Source organism: Phoxinus phoxinus (assembly GCF_949152265.1).
Source record: "Phoxinus phoxinus genome assembly, chromosome: 1".
In the NCBI taxonomy this organism is placed as follows: Eukaryota; Metazoa; Chordata; class Actinopteri; order Cypriniformes; family Leuciscidae; genus Phoxinus; species Phoxinus phoxinus.
The window spans coordinates 6,427,234-6,445,440 of NC_136876.1; the positions used below are offsets into that span (position 1 = coordinate 6,427,234).

The 18,207-nt window shown below is 40.8% G+C and overlaps 2 protein-coding genes across 4 annotated transcripts in view; both read right to left on the reverse strand.

Annotated features, from left to right (window-relative positions):
• The window catches only part of LOC306999845 (uncharacterized protein), a 134,067-nt gene that overhangs the window by 18,332 nt on the left and 97,528 nt on the right, over positions 1–18,207 (reverse strand). The gene's annotated exons all lie outside the window — the stretch shown is intronic.
• On the reverse strand, positions 968–18,107 carry LOC306999823 (uncharacterized protein). Its single transcript, XM_079614838.1, has 5 exons — positions 17,830–18,107; positions 16,501–16,755; positions 10,582–11,861; positions 8,806–9,785; positions 968–1,332 (listed from the first exon to the last, which is right to left on the reverse strand). Exons 2-5 carry the CDS (start codon positions 16,532–16,534, stop codon positions 1,239–1,241), a joined length of 2,388 nt encoding a protein of 795 aa, XP_079470964.1. The 5' UTR covers positions 16,535–16,755; positions 17,830–18,107; the 3' UTR covers positions 968–1,238.

Genomic DNA, 18,207 nt, shown 5'->3' on the forward strand with positions numbered 1-18,207 from the left:
GCCCGAGAATTGTCGGTTTCTGTGGTAGCAAGAAATTAAATAAAGTTGTTGTTATTATAATGATAGGGCTCTCTGTGTTTACAGCATTAGGTGAGGTTTTTTTTTTATTTCTTCAGAAAAATTAACGCCTATCTTGTGTACCTAATATGTATTCAAATGAGTCAATATTGAATCAAATAACAATAATTGAATTGAAATCATGGTATTTCTGGTAAGCTACGTTTTTTATTATAGCTTGACACAAATTTCATGTAAACATTGTAACATGTTGTCACTAAACCTAATAAAATTCTGTTTAGTTACTAAACTTTGTTTTTTAATACCGTCTAGATATTTGTAAAGGTTTTGAAATTAAAGTTGGTTTAATTTCTTTAGATCGGGTTGATCATGGTTATCTTTCTACTGTATTAAAAAGCTTTTGGTATTGGTGAAAATATTTTAAACTTGGTCAAAATGCTGTATTCTGGTGCTTCTTGCATTGTTAAAGGAACACTCCACTTTTTTTGGAAATAGGCTCATTCTCCCCTAGAGTTAGACAGTTGAGTTTTACCGTTCTTGAATCCATTCAGCCGATCTCCGGGTCTGGCGGTAGCACTTTTAGCATAGCTTAGCATAGATCATTGAATCTGATTAGACCGTTAGCATCGCTCTCAAAAAAAAATGACCAAAGAGTTTAGATATTTTTCCTATTTAAAACTTGACTCTTCCGTAGTTACATCTTGTACTAAGACCGACGGAAAATTAAAAGTTGAGATTTTCAAGGCCAATATGACTAGGACCTATACTCTCATTCCTGCGTAATAATCAAGGAACTGTGTTGCCCTGTGTACAACAATGCGTGTTGGAGAAGCGTGTGCAGATAAGAGGAGCAGTAAATGAAGACTTGGCTTTTAGAACCAAAAATTATGGAATTACTCCTGAAGAAAGATGAATCAGCAGAAAATAAAATTGGACAATAACAACAAGCCGTTGATAAAATGATAATGAGTTTAATCAATCAGTACTTGAAGTACCAAAATGTATAAAAATGTAAATAATGAGACAGATCTCTGAAAAACAATGAATGAGTTAAAATTAATATCAGATTCATGTCTCTGGTAAAAGTGTTACGGACTCTTCTTCAGCTCCCTGAACAGTAAAAGTCTTTTCCGGTGTAACTTTTCTGGTGCTCTTCTTCAAAATGAGAAGTCAGACGTGATTCCAGAACGAAGGCCCGATTGAAACTCTTCCCGCATTGATCACACGTGTAAAGTTTCTCTCCGCTGTGGATCCTCATGTGAACCTTCAGACTTTTTTATGCTTCTGTTTCTCCTTTCTCGTTGTCCATCAGGTCTAAAAGAAAGATTAAACCATGTGAGATTTCAAATGAAGCTCAAAGTCAAGATCACTGATGAGTTTAATAGCAATCCCATCAAATCTGGTCAACAACTGCTGTGCACGATTATGATCTATTTTAATGTCATGAAGATGATTAATGTTATAAATCACTAGTTTGGTCATGAAACAATGTAAATCTGGTGAGCATCAGCATGTTCTCTTTCAGTCATTCATGTTCGACGTGTCATCTTCGAGTACTATTGAAACTATCACACACTCCGCCCCCCGCGGCGCGGGTATAAATAAGGAAGTGGATGCACGCCGCTTTGGAGTCGATCGTTTGATGTCTCTGAAGAGTGCTGTTGTTTACAATGAGCGAGTGTGTCGTGTTTGCTTTCGTTTGCTGTGTGATGTTTCTCGTATGCTGCAGAAATGGCAACTGGCTGGAAATAAGGTCGCAAAATGTGACCATTTAGTCGCAGTCTAGAGCCCTGTATAGTGCTTTATTTCTGCTATACATGAGCGCCACCTACTGTCAGAGAGGGATTTACTCACCACGCACCAGCTATAGGTGCAGAGGAGAGATTTGGATATTACACAGAAGATATTGTTACGGATCTGTCGGCTCCTCCTCTGTAATTATGTCTCCCCTACAGGTGAGCGGAGCACAGGTGTGGCATATCGCGTGTGATTTGCCTCCAGCATCTTGGGCTTTAAAAAGTTCTCCAGACCGGATTGAGGGGTCGCCGATTTCTCCTTCTCTCCCGCACCGTTTTGCTGATTTTGTTTCCTTTTGGCATTACTCTTCATATACCCTGATTGCATACGTTTTTATTTCTCCTGACTAACACATATACTGACTTTATTTACTTTACGTTGTTCATTCTTTATCTTTAATAAACATATTTTCTTTAAATCAAACTAATCCGCGTGGTCTCCCCTCTCTGTTGCACGGCCCGGCACAGGCCAGGTGTAACAGATTGGTGGCTCGTCAAGGGATTTGAACGATCGGGATCGGAAACGACAAACAGATTGTGGGGGCTCGTTAAAGAAAAATAAGGATTCGAAACGACATCGGTAAATATTTATATATATTTTTTGCTTATAACTAGGTTAAGCCTAAGTATTAGAAGCTGTAAGTATTTAGACCGTTTCGTTTAAGTGCGTTTGATTTGGAAAGTGCTTTGATAGTTCATTGAGTTGAACGGTTAGTTTTGAATCATTGGGAAGATGCGGATTAGTTTGTAGATAAATTGCGTTTGAAATCAGTTACATTTATTTATTTTTCTTTCGTTGTTGGTGCGTGAGAGGAGGAGAACATTTTGTTAATTTGTGCCTGGGTGTTAAAGTGAGCCAGGTTGAAGAATCGGCGGTGAGCTATTGTTTAGGTGTGGGTCAGCACTGCGCGTTTAGGATTGAGTTTGTTGGTAAAGTACTCGATAAAATAATTATCGGAGCTTTAGGAGAGCCCGTAAAGCATTAATGTTTGTTATTTTGTTTTGTTATTTTAGTTTGTTATTTTTGTGCTATCCTGGGCAGAGGGCACAGTCGTGGAAGCCTGCTTTAACGGCATTTTGTCGGGGGAGTTAAGGCTCCGCTGATATCGTGTAATAAAAATCTCTGTCCTTGGGATATGCATGAAGAGGATCGCTGTTTTTCTAGTTTTACAGGGCAGCTCCGTTTTTTCTCTCTCGTCCTATACGCGCTGTTGTGGCCACACTTGCATTTGAAAAGGTGAGCTCATTTTTCTTTATTTTCTGTAAAAGGAAAAAATTGTATGCTGTAGTTTTTTTTCCATTTGTATGGCTAGTTTGGAAGATTTTTTCGTAGCTCCATCTGTGGAGGTTTTGAATACTTTGACAAAGGATCAGTTGCGTCAAGTTTGTGAACATTATAACTTTGATTTGGGTTTACCCAGAACAGCGAAATTAGCCCAGATTAAAGTGTCAGTACAGGCGGAATTGGTGGTTAGGAATATTCTGTCATCACCTGCATCTCTAATTATGGAAGAGTTAGAATTAGGAGAAGCAACGTCGACACCTCTTTCGACAGAGTTTTCTAAAATGTCACTTACATTTGAGCAACAAAAAGTGTTAATAGAAATGCAACAGAAAGAGAGAGAAGCTCAACGTGAGGCAGACCGTAAGGAAAGAGATGCTCAACGTGAGGCAGACCGGAATGAAAGAGAAGCTGAGCGTCAATTGGAAATGGAAAGAATAAGAAGTGAACGTGATGTGGCTTTAGAACGGCTGAGACTGGTTGCTGAAGGTAGGCTTTCAGCAGATGGGGGTGAGGATACTGCTCCTAGGGGGTTTGTGCGTCCCCCTGATATATGTAACATGGTTAGGTTGCTGCCGAAATTTAATGAGAGAGATCCAGAGGTTTTCTTTTCTTTATTTGAGAGTGTGGCTGATGACCGTGGCTGGTCTGACTCCGAGAGAACGTTGTTACTCCAAAGTGTTCTTGTAGGTAGAGCACAAGAAGCGTTTATTGCGTTGTCTGTACCAGATAGGAAAAAATATGTTAAAGTAAAAGAAGCAGTGCTTAAAATTTATGAATTAGTTCCTGAAGCTTATCGTTTGCGATTCCGCAGTTGGAGAAAGGGGGATAAACAGACATATACAGAGGTAGCGAGGGAATTGAACAGTCACTTTAATCGTTGGTGCTCTGCAGTGGGAGTCACTACTTTTGAAGAATTGTCTAACCTGATTGTTTTAGAACAGTTCAGAAATATTCTTCCTGAGCGTGTTGCTACCTATGTATTTGAGCATAAGATGAAAACTGCAGCGGAAGCCGCAGTAATGGCTGACGATTTTGCTTTGACACACAAGTATAGTTTAAAAGAAAACCATACAGGTAAGGTCTATCAGGAACAACGTTTTGGACGTTCTCATAGAGTTTTGGGGTCTTCGTTAGGTTCAATCGAGTCACCTACTCAGAGTAGAATAGATTTACACTCTAATCAGTCACACAGAGGTGCTGTAAGTTTCCGCAGAGATTCTAGGTTTTCTGCATCTACACCTGCTAGTCAGGCTAAGAATGATGCTGATGTGTGTCGATATTGCTTGGAAAGGGGGCATTGGAAGAAAGACTGTCCGGTGTTAAAGGGGAAAAGTCAGAGAAAGGGTACTGAGGTTGTTAGAGGTGTTACTCTTGCCGTATCTGAGTCAGTTATACCTGCTAAAGTTTTGGTGGGTGAGACTGAGGTTAAACCTGAAGGCGTTGTGACGTCATCTCAGCTATCAGGCCTGAGCGCTGCTGGGGCTGGTGGGAGAAACTGTGGAGCTGATTCAGTGGTAACGGGTGGAAGTGGTTACTTTCCTTTCGTTACAGATGGTTTAGTTTCACTGGTGGGTAGTTCCAACCGGGTGCCAGTTAAGATACTTAGGGACACAGGGGCATCAGAGTCTTTTATCTTGGAGTCCGTTTTGCCTTTTTCGGGGGACTCGAGTACTGGGAACAATGTTTTAGTCCGGGGGATTGGGTTACAGGTTGTCTCTGTTCCATTGCACAGGATTAATCTGCAGTCTGAATTGGTGCAGGGGGAGGTAACCATAGCAGTCCGTCCTTCCTTACCTGTAGAGGGCGTCCATCTTCTTTTGGGAAATAACCTGGCTGGAGAGCGTGTCTGGCGTGATGTACCACCCCCTGTAATTGTTAAGAATTTTCCCTCTATTCCAGCTGATAGTGATGTTAGTCGTCAGAATTTGTCTGTCTTTACAGCTTGTGCAGTGACACGGGCTATGAGCCGTGCCTCTAATGATGATGTTTCTCAGACCGGGGAGTTAAAGTCTGTTGTTTTGCCTAATCTACCATCTTCTCTCTCCTATAGTGATTTTGTTGCTGCTCAAAAGGAGGATGTGACATTAAAAGATCTGTTCGGTGGGGTGTTACCACCTGAGGAGTTGCGCAATGCAGCAAGTGGTTATTTGGTTCAGGAGGGGTTGTTGATTCGGAAGTGGTCTTCTCACACTGACGAAGGAGTCGAGGATCCAGTGTTTCAAGTGATAGTGCCAGTTAAGTTTAGAGACTTGGTCCTACAAACAGCTCATGGGGATGTAGCTGGACACTTGGGGGTAAGAAAGACCTATGACCGTCTTATGAAGTACTTCTATTGGCCCCGCCTAAAGAAGGATGTGGCATCCTTCATTAAGACGTGTCATGTATGCCAGTTAACGGGGAAGCCTAATCAGGTGTTAAAGCCAGCTCCCCTTTACCCTATTCCAGCTATAGGAAAACCATTTGAACATTTGTTAATTGATTGTGTAGGACCATTGCCTTCATCTAAGTCAGGGTGTGTTTACATGCTGACGGTGATGTGTCAGGCTACCCGATATCCTGCTGCTTATGCTTTGCGTACAATCACAACTAGATCTGTGGTGAAGGCTCTTTCACAGTTTATTTCCATCTTCGGTATCCCTCACACTATACAGTGATAGAGGCTCTAACTTTACGTCACGCATGTTCAGAGAGGTGCTCGAGCAGTTGCGTGTAAAACATCAGCGTAGTAGTGCTTATCACGCCCAGAGCCAAGGTGCTCTGGAGCGTTTTCATCAGACATTGAAGTCGCTTCTCAGGGGTTATTGTGTTGAGCTTAACCGAGACTGGGAGGAAGGGCTCCCGTGGCTAATGTTGGCGGCACGAGAGGTAACTCAGGAGAGTACAGGGTTCTCGCCTAATGATTTGGTCTTTGGCCATAGAGTTCGTGGGCCTCTAGCCGTTTTGCAGGCGGAGCTGAAGTGTCCTGAGTCTCCTCTTAACTTGTTGGACTATGTAAATGGTTTTCGTCGTAGGCTGTTTTTAGCCTGTGAGATGGCGACTGACAACCTAACTAAAGCCCAACAGAAAATGAAGAGTTGGTATGACCGTCGAGCTGAGAAAAGGGTGTTTAGTCCTGGTGATCAGGTGTTGGCTTTATTGCCGATAGCAAATTCTCCTTTCCTTGCCAAATACACAGGTCCTTATAGGGTTGTTCGACAGGTGTCAGACCTGAATTATTTACTTTCTACACCAAATCGGAGGCGTTCCACTCAGCTCTGTCACATAAATCTGTTGAAGTCCTATTATAGCAGGTTTTCAGTCTCTGGGGCTGCAGAGTCTGGTGACCTGGCTGTGAGTGTTTCTTTAGCCGCAGCTGTTGAGGCTCCTAGGGCCTTTGAGACTCCCTACATGGTGGCAGCAAGTACTGGTGAGGATGTGGTAGGTCCTGATGACTGTGTGCTGAAACCTCGTTTGAGGAACTCTGAAAAACTGGCGGAGTTGAATACATTGTTTGGACATTTGCCAGAGGAGCGTGCATCAGAACTGTCATCTTTGTTGTCTGATTTTCCTTCTTTATTTTCAGATACACCATCACGTACTCATTTAATTGAGCATGATATTGATGTTGGTGATGCAGAACCAATAAGACAGCGGTTCTATCGGGTGTCACAAGACAAACAGCAACATCTAGAGGCAGAGGTGAAGTACCTGTTGGAAAATGGGTTGGCTAAGCCTTCCTATTCGAGTTGGGCTTCACCCTGTATATTGGTCAGTAAACCTGATGGGACACATAGGTTCTGTACTGATTATCGTAAATTGAATAACATCACGAAATCAGATTCTTTTCCACTCCCAAGGGTTGAAGATTGTGTTGACCGGGTAGGATCCGCAAGGTTTGTGAGTAAATTTGACTTGTTGAAAGGATATTACCAAGTCCCTTTGTCACTTCGAGCTCAGGAAGTTTCAGCCTTTATAACACCATCTGGGCTATATTCTTACTCTGTTATGAGTTTCGGGTTACGAAACGCTCCAGCCACATTTCAACGACTTATGAACCGTGTTGTTTCCGGTTTGCAGGGGTGCGCTGTGTATCTCGATGATGTGGTTGTGTATAGCGAGGAGTGGTCAGAATATCTGGATCGTATTCGAGCTCTTTTTACTAGGCTTGTTGATGCTCGCCTCACTGTAAACCTAGCCAAGTGTGAGTTTGCCCAGGCTACAGTTGTATACTTGGGGAAGATCGTAGGGCAGGGGCAAGTGAAGCCGGTTCATGCTAAGGTGGTGGCTATTGATAAGTTTTCTGTTCCTACCACCAAAACCGAGTTGCGGCGCTTTTTGGGGATGGTAGGGTATTACCGTAGCTTTTGTTCCAACTTTTCTACGGTAGTAGCCCCTTTGACTAACCTGTTAAAAGCTAAAGTGAAGTTTGAATGGACTGTGACCTCTCAGACTGCTTTTGATAATGTCAAGTTGTTGTTGACTTCTGCCCCAGTGTTGATGGCACCCCGTTTAGATCAGCCTTTCCAGATGCAGGTTGACGCAAGCCAGGTGGGTGCTGGTGCAGTGCTCCTGCAGAGTGATGAGCAGGGGGTGTATAGGCCGACATGTTACTTCTCAAGAAAGTTTAATTGTCATCAGTTGAATTATTCAACTATTGAGAAGGAAACATTGGCGTTAGTTTGGGGTCTACAGCAGTTTGATGTGTACTTAGCTGGGGGCGCTGTTCCTATCACTGTTTATTCGGATCATAATCCATTGACATTCCTCCACTCTTTAAAGAGTCCTAGTCAGCGCCTGATGCGCTGGGCTTTATTTTTGCAGCCATACAATTTGCAGATACGGCACATTCGGGGCGTGGACAATGTCATGGCTGACGCTTTGTCCCGTGCTCCGGGTGGGCTTGAGTGAATGTTTTGTTTGGTCCTATATCTTTCTTTCTGCCTTTTTCTTCTCCACTCTCTTCTTCTGCCTAATCTCCTTAAATGTAGCTTTCCAGGTACCGGGATTTGCTGGAGTTCTTGGTATGGGGGAGGGCGGTTGGAGCTGCTGGAGGGTAGAGGGGTTGGGCCTGTGGACAAAAGGGTTCGTCCTGTGGACAAAAGGGTTCGTCCTGTGGACAAAAGGGTTCGTCCTGTGGACAAAAGGGTTCGTCTGGCTTGTCCATGTATATGGGCTGTCAACATCCCTGAACCAAAGTTAAGTGCTCACTTTTAGTTTATAGAAATTATTTTAAAAATTAAGAAATGTTTGTCATTTTGTTGTTGTGTGTGGGTTTTTTTTGCAGAGGCCTTTTAGGGGCCTCTGTCTTAAGGGAGGGGGTGTTACGGATCTGTCGGCTCCTCCTCTGTAATTATGTCTCCCCTACAGGTGAGCGGAGCACAGGTGTGGCATATCGCGTGTGATTTGCCTCCAGCATCTTGGGCTTTAAAAAGTTCTCCAGACCGGATTGAGGGGTCGCCGATTTCTCCTTCTCTCCCGCACCGTTTTGCTGATTTTGTTTCCTTTTGGCATTACTCTTCATATACCCTGATTGCATACGTTTTTATTTCTCCTGACTAACACATATACTGACTTTATTTACTTTACGTTGTTCATTCTTTATCTTTAATAAACATATTTTCTTTAAATCAAACTAATCCGCGTGGTCTCCCCTCTCTGTTGCACGGCCCGGCACAGGCCAGGTGTAACAATATTTTGTTGCTCAGCACATGAAAATAAACTACTTACCGTGAACTCAACCTGTGTTCAAGTGGTTTCTCCACTGCATGGATCTTCATGTGTAGCTTCAGGTGACTTTTAAAAGAGAAACTCGTCCCGCACTGATCACACGTGGGCAGCTTCTCTCTGCTGTGGATCCTCTCATGTGTTTTCAGATGTGGAGACTGACTGAATCTCTTGTCGCAGTGTGAACACTTGTAAGGTTTTTCTCCAGTGTGGATCCTCTCATGTGTTTTCAGATTTGATGACTCACTGAATCTCTTGTGACAGTGTGAACACTTGTAAGTTTTTTCTCCAGTGTGGATCCTCTCATGTGTTTTCAGATGTGCTGAGCGACTGAATCTCATGTCACAGTGTGAACACTTGTAAGGTTTTTCTCCAGTGTGGATCCTCTCATGTGTTTTCTTATATGCTGACAGACTGAATCTCTTGTCACAGTGTGAACACTTGTAAGGTGTTTCTCCAGTGTGAATCCTCTCATGCGTTTTCAGATTTTCGAACTGACTGAATCTCTTGTCACAGTGTGAACACTTGTAAGGTTTTTCTCCAGTGTGAATTCTCTGGTGCAGTTTTAAACTTTGTGCTGTAGTAAAAGTCTTCTCACACTCAAAGCACATGTACTCTCTCACACCAGTGTGAGTTTTCTCATGACTATGTAAATATTGCAGCAGTGAAAAACTCTTTCCACACACAGAACATGAATGCGGCTTCTCCTTCGTATGAACTGTCAGGTGTGTCTTCAGCTCTGATGCCCTAAGAAATGTTTTGCCGCACTGATCACATGCGAACGGCTTCACTCCGGTGTGGATCCTCATGTGACTCTTAAGATTGCTTTGCCATGAGAATCTCTTTTCACACTGATCACACATGAATGGCTTCTCTCCTGTGTGGATCCTCATGTGTAATTTAAGCTTTTGTGATTGGGAGAAACTCTTTCCACATTGACGGCATACATGCGGCTTCTCTCCAGTATGGACTCTCATGTGACTCTTAGGGCCAATCCCAATTCTACCCCTTACCCCTTCACTTTCCCCTTCCCCTCTGTTTTGAGCGTGCACGTGAAGGGCTAGGGCTGTCTCGATTCTCTTTTGGTTGGAGGGGGAGGGCTAAGGGGAAGGGCCAGATAGCCCTTCAAACGAAGATTTTTCAGGACCACACTTCAAACGAAGGGGTATGAGAAGTGTCACTGCATACACCGGCTACAGACGCAAAATGGCTGCCCAAGCAAAAAAGGAGACCCATAAATGTAATAATTGTTGGCTTTAATAAGTATTTTAACGACAAATAATGATTTGCTTTGTTACATTCAAGCTTGTATACATATTTACGGTCAGTTCCTTCAAAGAAACGTTTGTAAAAAAATCTCGTCTCCCCCGAACAAAGCACACAAGCTATTGGTGCGTTCAAGTCATCTCGTAAAGATCGTATTTATGAGTTGAACGCACATGAACGCCACACAATGTCGTATTTCACACAGTAAATAAATAAATAGGTCAAAATATTACAAACATAGGTCTGTACCTCCAACGTGTTAATACAACACCACAGAGTAAGTCCTGTGTACAACTCCTGTGCATCTTGGAAGTTTGTGATAAACATCGGCGCATCTCCTGTGACGTAGGCGACGACGTATAATGACATGTAACGGTGTAGTAGTGGTGTCCCATTTCTTAGGGGAATATTTTCACCCCTACGCCTTGCCACTCTGTTTCAAGGGTCAAGGGGAAGGGGAAGGTGAAGGGTTAGGGGTAGACGAAGGGGAAAGGGGTAGAATTGGGATTGGGCCTTAAGATTTTGTTTGTTTGAGAAACTCTTCCCACACTGATCACAAGGGAATGGCTTCACTCCGGTGTGGATCTTCATGTGTTCTTTAAGGTGTGAAGATTGACTGAAATCTTTCCCACATCGATCACACTTAAACGGCTTCTCTCCGGTGTGAACTCTCATGTGAACATCAAGAGTATGTTTGTTTGTGAAATTGTTTCCACATTGATGGCATACATGCGGCTTCTCTCCAGTGTGGATCCTCATGTGTATCTTAAGCTGATTTATAAAAGCAAAACTCTTTCCACATTGATCACACGTGGGCAGCTTCTCTCCAGTGTGGATTATCTCATGTTTTCTCAGATGTGCTAACTGACTGAATCTCATGTCACAGTGTGAACACTTGTAAGTTTTTTCTCCAGTGTGGATCCTCTCATGTGTTTTCTTATATGCTAACTGACTGAATCTCTTGTCACAGTGTGAACACTTGTAAGGTTTTTCTCCAGTGTGAATTCCTTCATGCGTTTTCAGATTTGATGACCGACTGAATCTCTTATCACAGTGTGAACACTTGTAAGGTTTTTCTCCAGTGTGAATTCTCTGGTGCACTTTTAAATTGTTTGCTGTAGTAAAAGTCTTCTCACACTCAAAGCACATGTACTCTCTTACACCAGTGTGTATTTTCTCATGTTTATGTAAAGATTCCAGCAGTGAAAAACTCTTTCCACACACAGAACATGAATGCGGCTTCTCCTTCGTATGAACTGTCAGGTGTGCCTTCAGGTATGATGCCCTAAGAAATGTTTTGCCACACTGATCACATGTGAACGGCTTCTCTCCGGTGTGGATCCTCATGTGACGTGCAAGAGTATGTTTGCATGCAAAACTCTTTTCACACTGATCACACATGAATGGCTTCTCTCCCGTGTGGATCATCATGTGTAATTTAATCTGAACTGATCGGGTGAAACTCTTCCCACATTGCCGGCATACATGTGGCTTCTCTCCAGTGTGGATCATCATGTGACTCTTAAGTGTACTTTTGCATGAGAATCTCTTTTCACACTGATCACATGAGAACGGCTTCTCACCTGTGTGAATTCTCATGTGACAGTCAAGACTTTGTTTGGTTGTGAGGCTCTTTCCACACTGAGTGCAGGTGAAAGATTTCTTGGCTCTTGTTTTCCTTATAATATTTTTTTTAGTCTTTGAGCGACTCAAGGGTTTTCCTCCAGGTTTGACATGATGTTCCTCCTCCACTTCACTCAGTTCTTCACTCTCCTCGCTCTCTTCCATCAGGTCTGACATGAAAGAAATAATTATTACATTTAATTTTCAGTACATCAAAATAATTAAAAGAGAGAAATATAAAGTGAAAGGACATGAAAATGAGCCCTGATGTAATAGTAGAAATTAGGGTAACACTATTTTGATGGTCCCTTTTGAACATTCTGTTAACTATAAGTAACTGTGCAACTACATGTCAACTAACTCTCGAGTATTAGTAGACTGTCTGCTTAATATCTGCAAACTCTTTATTGTGATGCTCCTCAACAGATACTCTACTGACTATAAGTAACTTTGCAACTACATGTCAACTTATTCTAACCCTAACCCTACCAGTCTACTAATGCTCTACTAACACTCTAATGATAGTTAGTAGACATGAAGGGGCAATGTTACTTATAGACAACAGAATGTGTTAAAGGGACCATCCAAATAAAGTGAAAGCGAAATTAGACAACTGTTATACAATATTATGATAATTTGATGCCTTTTTATAAATTGATATGTCCTTGAAACTTTCCATGAATGAGGTAAATTTATCTTTCAATTATTATTTTTAAAACATTATAGGCACGAATCCCATGTTTCTTTAGCAAGAACTATTAAATATATTTGATCAATGACAATTATCTAACACGATATTAATATTAAAGTATACAATACTGCCATTTTTTGACGCCAACTTTGAGACTGATATTTATTTTACTAAAAACTTTAATAATTAATGGTAGTTCACTTTAACATAACGCAAACTTTTTTTTCACTTTAATTTAATTTAAATTTAATTTCAACTTGAAATGAAGAGATGTCTTATCAATCACAAGTTCAGTATGGCGTACCACAAGGCTCAGTACTAGGACCGCTGCTGTTCACTCTGTACATGCTACCATTAGGAGATATCATTAGGAAACATGGAATTAGCTTTTCACTGTTATGCTGATGATACTCAGCTCTATATTACTTCACGCCCTGGTAAAACTTACCAATTCACAAAATTAACAAATGCATAGCAGATATAAAAAAACTGGATGACTAGAAATTTCCTACTACTTAATTCTGAAAAAACAAAGATTCTAATTATTGGACAAACAATCTTTGATGATAATCTTTCATTTGAAAGTCACGTGTCTAGTATCTGTAAAACCGCATTTTTCATCTAAAAAGTATATCTAAATTACGACATATGCTCTCAATGAAAAATGCAGAACAATTAGTTAATGCGTTCATGACCTCAAGGCTAGATTATTGTAATGCTCTACTGGGTGGTTGCCCTGCACACTTAATAAACAAACTACAGCTAGCTAGTTCAAAACGCAGAAGCTCGAGTTCTTACCAGAACCAGGAAGTATGGTTGCCATTGGCTGCCTATTAAACATCATATACATTTTTTAATATTGCTGATTACTTACAAAGGACTAAATGGTTTAGCTCCGCAGTACTTGAGCGAGCTCTTAGTGCATTATAGTCCTTCACGTCTATTGCGATCTCACAATTCCGGCCAGAGTTTGCACCATTTGTAGAAATTAAAGTAACTGAGGTGGCAATAACAATTTCTTTCTGGAACAACCAATTATGCACAACATCCCAAAACTAGTAGTTTATTTATCAGACAGATATTCATGAAAGACCTTTTGTAAGTCAAATTTAAGACCGTTTTAAGACATTTTAAGACCTTAAAGATTGAAATGTAAGACCTACACACCGCATTAACCAGCATCAACCAGCAGAATTTTTAACATAATCGGCATCGGCCAATATCCACCTATATCAAGCCGATTATTAGCCAGGCGCACACGTGTACGACGCACGCAAGAATTTTGCAATTACAGACAGTAAATTTGAGACTTATTTTTTCTGTTTGTGTGTCTTATATTTGAGAGGGTTGTCACTCAGAGAAATAAGTAATAAAAAAGAGACACGCACTATAAGCTAGTGAAGGACTGGCTTTGCTTTACTAGCGTCGTCGCGGCACTGGTGCCTTAACGACCGTTATCTACCGGACCGAATATCAACACGGATTTCTGTGCTTCATTCCTGTGCTACTGTTATGCATTTGTTTCTCTTGGATGCTCTTGGAAAAACGGCCGCATCACTTCTATAATGAGCGTGCTTGCTGCACGCCTACATTTGAAATAACGAACTTGAGCGCGCAAAAGGCGCGATATGTGAACAGCCCCTTGGCGAGCTACCTCCAGTCAGGCCACGAGCTACTGGCAGCTCGCGAGCGACGTGTTGGAGACCCCTGCTCTCTACAGCTCCGCTTTGTAGGCTACGACTACTTTTTTGCTACGTTGTAATGACATTCTGCGGCCAGCGTTTCTGGAAATGAACAAGGGTAAAATCTTTTTTAGACCTGACTTAATGAAATGTAAGACCTCGGATGAAAATCCGTTCAAAGATGCCTAATCATGTTAGTGGTATTAAAATGCTGTTGGTGGCTTCCACCTCGAGGGATTTCAGCACGACATACATTGCAAATAGCAACTTTTACGTCTTTGTCCAACACTTTGAAAAACTTCCAGACGGGAGAAGGAGAACTCATCACAGTGTTATTCACTTGCCACTGTTATTCACTATGCCACTGGTAAGCTCCGGTCTGCTGTTGTGTGCCCGTGCGCCGCGCATGCAGGTGGAAAAAAGGCATGCGAGTAATTTACGTCACGTGATCGGCTTTTTTGATCAGCGCTTTTGGGGTTCGCAGATCAAGCTATTTTTAACCAATGTCGGCCGATCATGATCGGCGGCCAATTAATCGGTGCATCACTACTTCCATTCATGCGCATGTGAAAGTGAGACACCAGAAACACAAGCTCAAGTGAATAACACTGTGAAAAATAACACAAACGTTTAGCATTCGAGTGGAGTGGATTGTTTATTTAAAAATTTTGAATTATTATTTGTCATATGCTGAATTAATGTTTGTAAAAAAGCTGCCACAGAATGTGACGTCATTTCACGGCCGTTGCAGTGTCTGTAGAAACTTCAAACGCTCAAAGTGTAGAGTGGCCAGGGCTTTAACTAGTTTTAAATTAACAATTTGTATTAGCATCATCTGTGTCCTACATGTTTCATTCAACCCTGTTACTCCTGACATGATTTTCCTCCTTTCAAAAACAGAGCATTTCTTAAAACTGTGACACCCAGGAAGTGACATCATCTGGGATCTTTCTACAGCATGATGGGAAGACAAGAGAATAATCTCAATCCAGTGTCTCAGTTTTTACACAAACTGTAGCATTGGCTGCATTCATCAACCCTGTTACCAAAGCTGCTGTAAGAAAAATCTCTATAAATATGAATAACTTATAAAATATTTGACAAATACATCATCAGGTTCTCTCCGTTCTGCTAACTCTCTTTTAATAAATCAGCCTTCATGTAAGCTCAAGACCATGGGGGGGAAAGAGCCTTTTCATACAAATCCGCCAAGCTATCTTACCATCAGAAATGCAACAACGTTGGGACACTTTAAAAAGTTGATTAAGACATTTATTTAAGGCTGTTTTTCTTTAATTAATTGTTATATTGTTATTTCTGTTTATTTTACTGTAGCGCTTTGGGTTTAAGAGCATAACATTTGTAAGAACTGATTTTCCTGTTAAAATAAAACTCACCCTGCAATAAAGCCATAAAACACACCCTGGACAGAAGATCGCAAAGACAGAGCATAAAACATTGTCCTATCCAAACACTTTTCCCTTATCTCTGCATCCCCCTCTCCCCCTGAGTCAAGTCACCAAAAGTTCACGAAGAATGCCTATATATCACATATGATGTACCTTGTGAATCTATAGTTTTTCCTTTTCATGTTTGGTATCATTTTAGATGTCTCAGTGCGATTGGTAAAATGGTCTTAATTTCATTGCAGTCATTGGTAATATTAGAAAGATTAAGAACTTAGGAGAATCCTGTGTTCCTCTTTGGGTGATTTCTCTTCAAGATATCTCCCCACTCCCCCGAGACCAGGTGCTACCCCCTGGGGTACAGGAACTGACCCAAAACAAACTCTGAAAATATTGGCACAACCCTTTTGTTCTGGTCTGGGTATTTAAGGCTAGGTAACAGAGCTGTCTTTGGGATCCTGTAACCAGGAAAACCCCCATACAGTGCTGTGCCAGTGTTGTCCCGCTGGAAAACACTCACACACCGCTGTGTGTCTCTGTCAGGAATGCATTGCTTACTTTTAGAGTCATCTTTGAGTAATTTATGTCATGTACTTATTATTTCTGAATTGGCTTTTAATTACTTGTGTAATTGGCATGAATGATAAATTTTTACCTTAAAAATAAATGTTACATCTTGATTTATTCTGAAGTTTACTTCACTGGAGCGCTGGAAAGATATACACGCATTATCCCTTCGCCCACACCGTTGGATTCCGTCGTTGGGCCAATGTGTGGTCCTTACACATTTTTTTTCAAAAAACTTTATCATTAACTATCAAAAATATTAAAATAGTATTTAGCTTGGTCTGATGTTGACAATACATATAAAATTCTCAAACCTTCCTTTACTGACTATTTGTTGAAACAAACCCAGAACATTCTGTATCATTTCATAGTTTAACTGTTTATCTAAATGTGATGAAGTGCTTGAATGTTTCTAACATGAATGTTCTCCAGCATCATGAATGAATGAAGAATAAACACCAACCTCTTTGTTCTTCAGGATCTTCAGTGTGTTTCATTCTGCAGGGTTCTGGATCACTCGTGTTCTCACTGTCCTCTTTAATAAACTCAGTCTCTGCAGATTTCAGCTCTTCCTGATGCTTTCATGCTCGTCTTCACTTGCAGCTGATGGGGATTTACAGCATTTATTGGAGAAGTACAGTGGGAGGAGCTTCACTGACCATGTGACTGCTGTGGGAGGAGCTTCACTGATGATGTGACTGAGGTGGGAGGATCCGATCTGCCCAAAATAAAAAATATATCAATTACTGAGTTTTTTTTTTTAAATAATAATTTACACTTCTAAGTAGGGCAGCACGATATTGGGGAAAAAAATACATTGCGATATGAAATCTAATCACATTTTTTCTTACAAACAAAAATGGGGTAAGCAATGTTTCTTTAGCAAGAACTATTAAACATATTTGATCAATGACTAAATTATCTACCATGATATTACTATTAAAATATACAACACTGCCATTTGTTGACACCAACTTTGAGATTGATATTTATTTGACTAAAAATATTATGGCCGTTCACTGACTTCCATTGATACGCATGTGAAAGTGGGACACCAGAAACACAAGCTCAAGTAAATAACCCTGTGAGAAATAACAAATCTTTAGCATTTGAGTGGATTGTTTATTTTATTATTATTATTATAATTATTATTTGTTATATGTTGAACTTCTGTTTGTATTTATGTCTGTCTATCTATTCATCGTACAGTAACTGATGCCAATTCATTAATTATTTTCATTGCTAATCCTAACATTATTCTGCTTCTTTAAGTACAGGTATCTAGAAATAAAGAAAATAATATAGGCCTAAATAATTGTAATTCTTTCAAATATAAATAATGGTAAGAAAACCAGTTAAAATCATAAACACAGAAATAAAAGTACATATAGCCTAGTATCCAACAAATACGCTCAGTCTGCTGACACCAATGAAATTAGCTTTAAGTGTCAATTTACAGGAGATCTGAAGACATCAGCATAATAAATGAGGTGAAAACAGGAACTATTGTCATGAAATAAAGAGTGTTTTCAGCAGATCTGTTAATATTGATGAGCCTCAGACTATCAACACTCATTCAACAAGCCATTCAGGATCATCAGCAGATCATCTCACTTTATTCTGAGTGTTTGCTGTTAGAAACACATTATTTGAGTCAGGATACATTCCAGATTTACAAAAATAAGAGTTTATGAAATGAAGCCTTGGTACTTAACATACTATTGTACAATTCAGAAACATGGACACTATAAGCAGACAAGAATAAACAGAGAGTTTGAAATGAATTGCTTACGGAAAATCCGAGGGGTGACAAGAAGAGACCGAATAAGAAACGCCAACATTGAAGCGAATTGGGGATGGAAATCGATGTGGTGCAGCGAATCCTGAAAAAGAGGCTTGGATACTGGACACGTGGTCCGAATGAAACCAGAACGACTTCCAAATGTCGCTCTATTCGGTCACATGCACGGACGAGGAGGAGAGGGCGACCAAATAAAAGATGGTTCAACAACTTGGAAGAGGATCTGAAGACCCGCAGACTTGCAGCCTCTGACCGATATGGATGGAGGGACTATTTTATATCCAGAAAATTTTTAAATTAATAAGAAATTAATTTAATGTTGGGGCTGTCGGAGCGTGGGCTATACCATCGCCATGACACACACACACA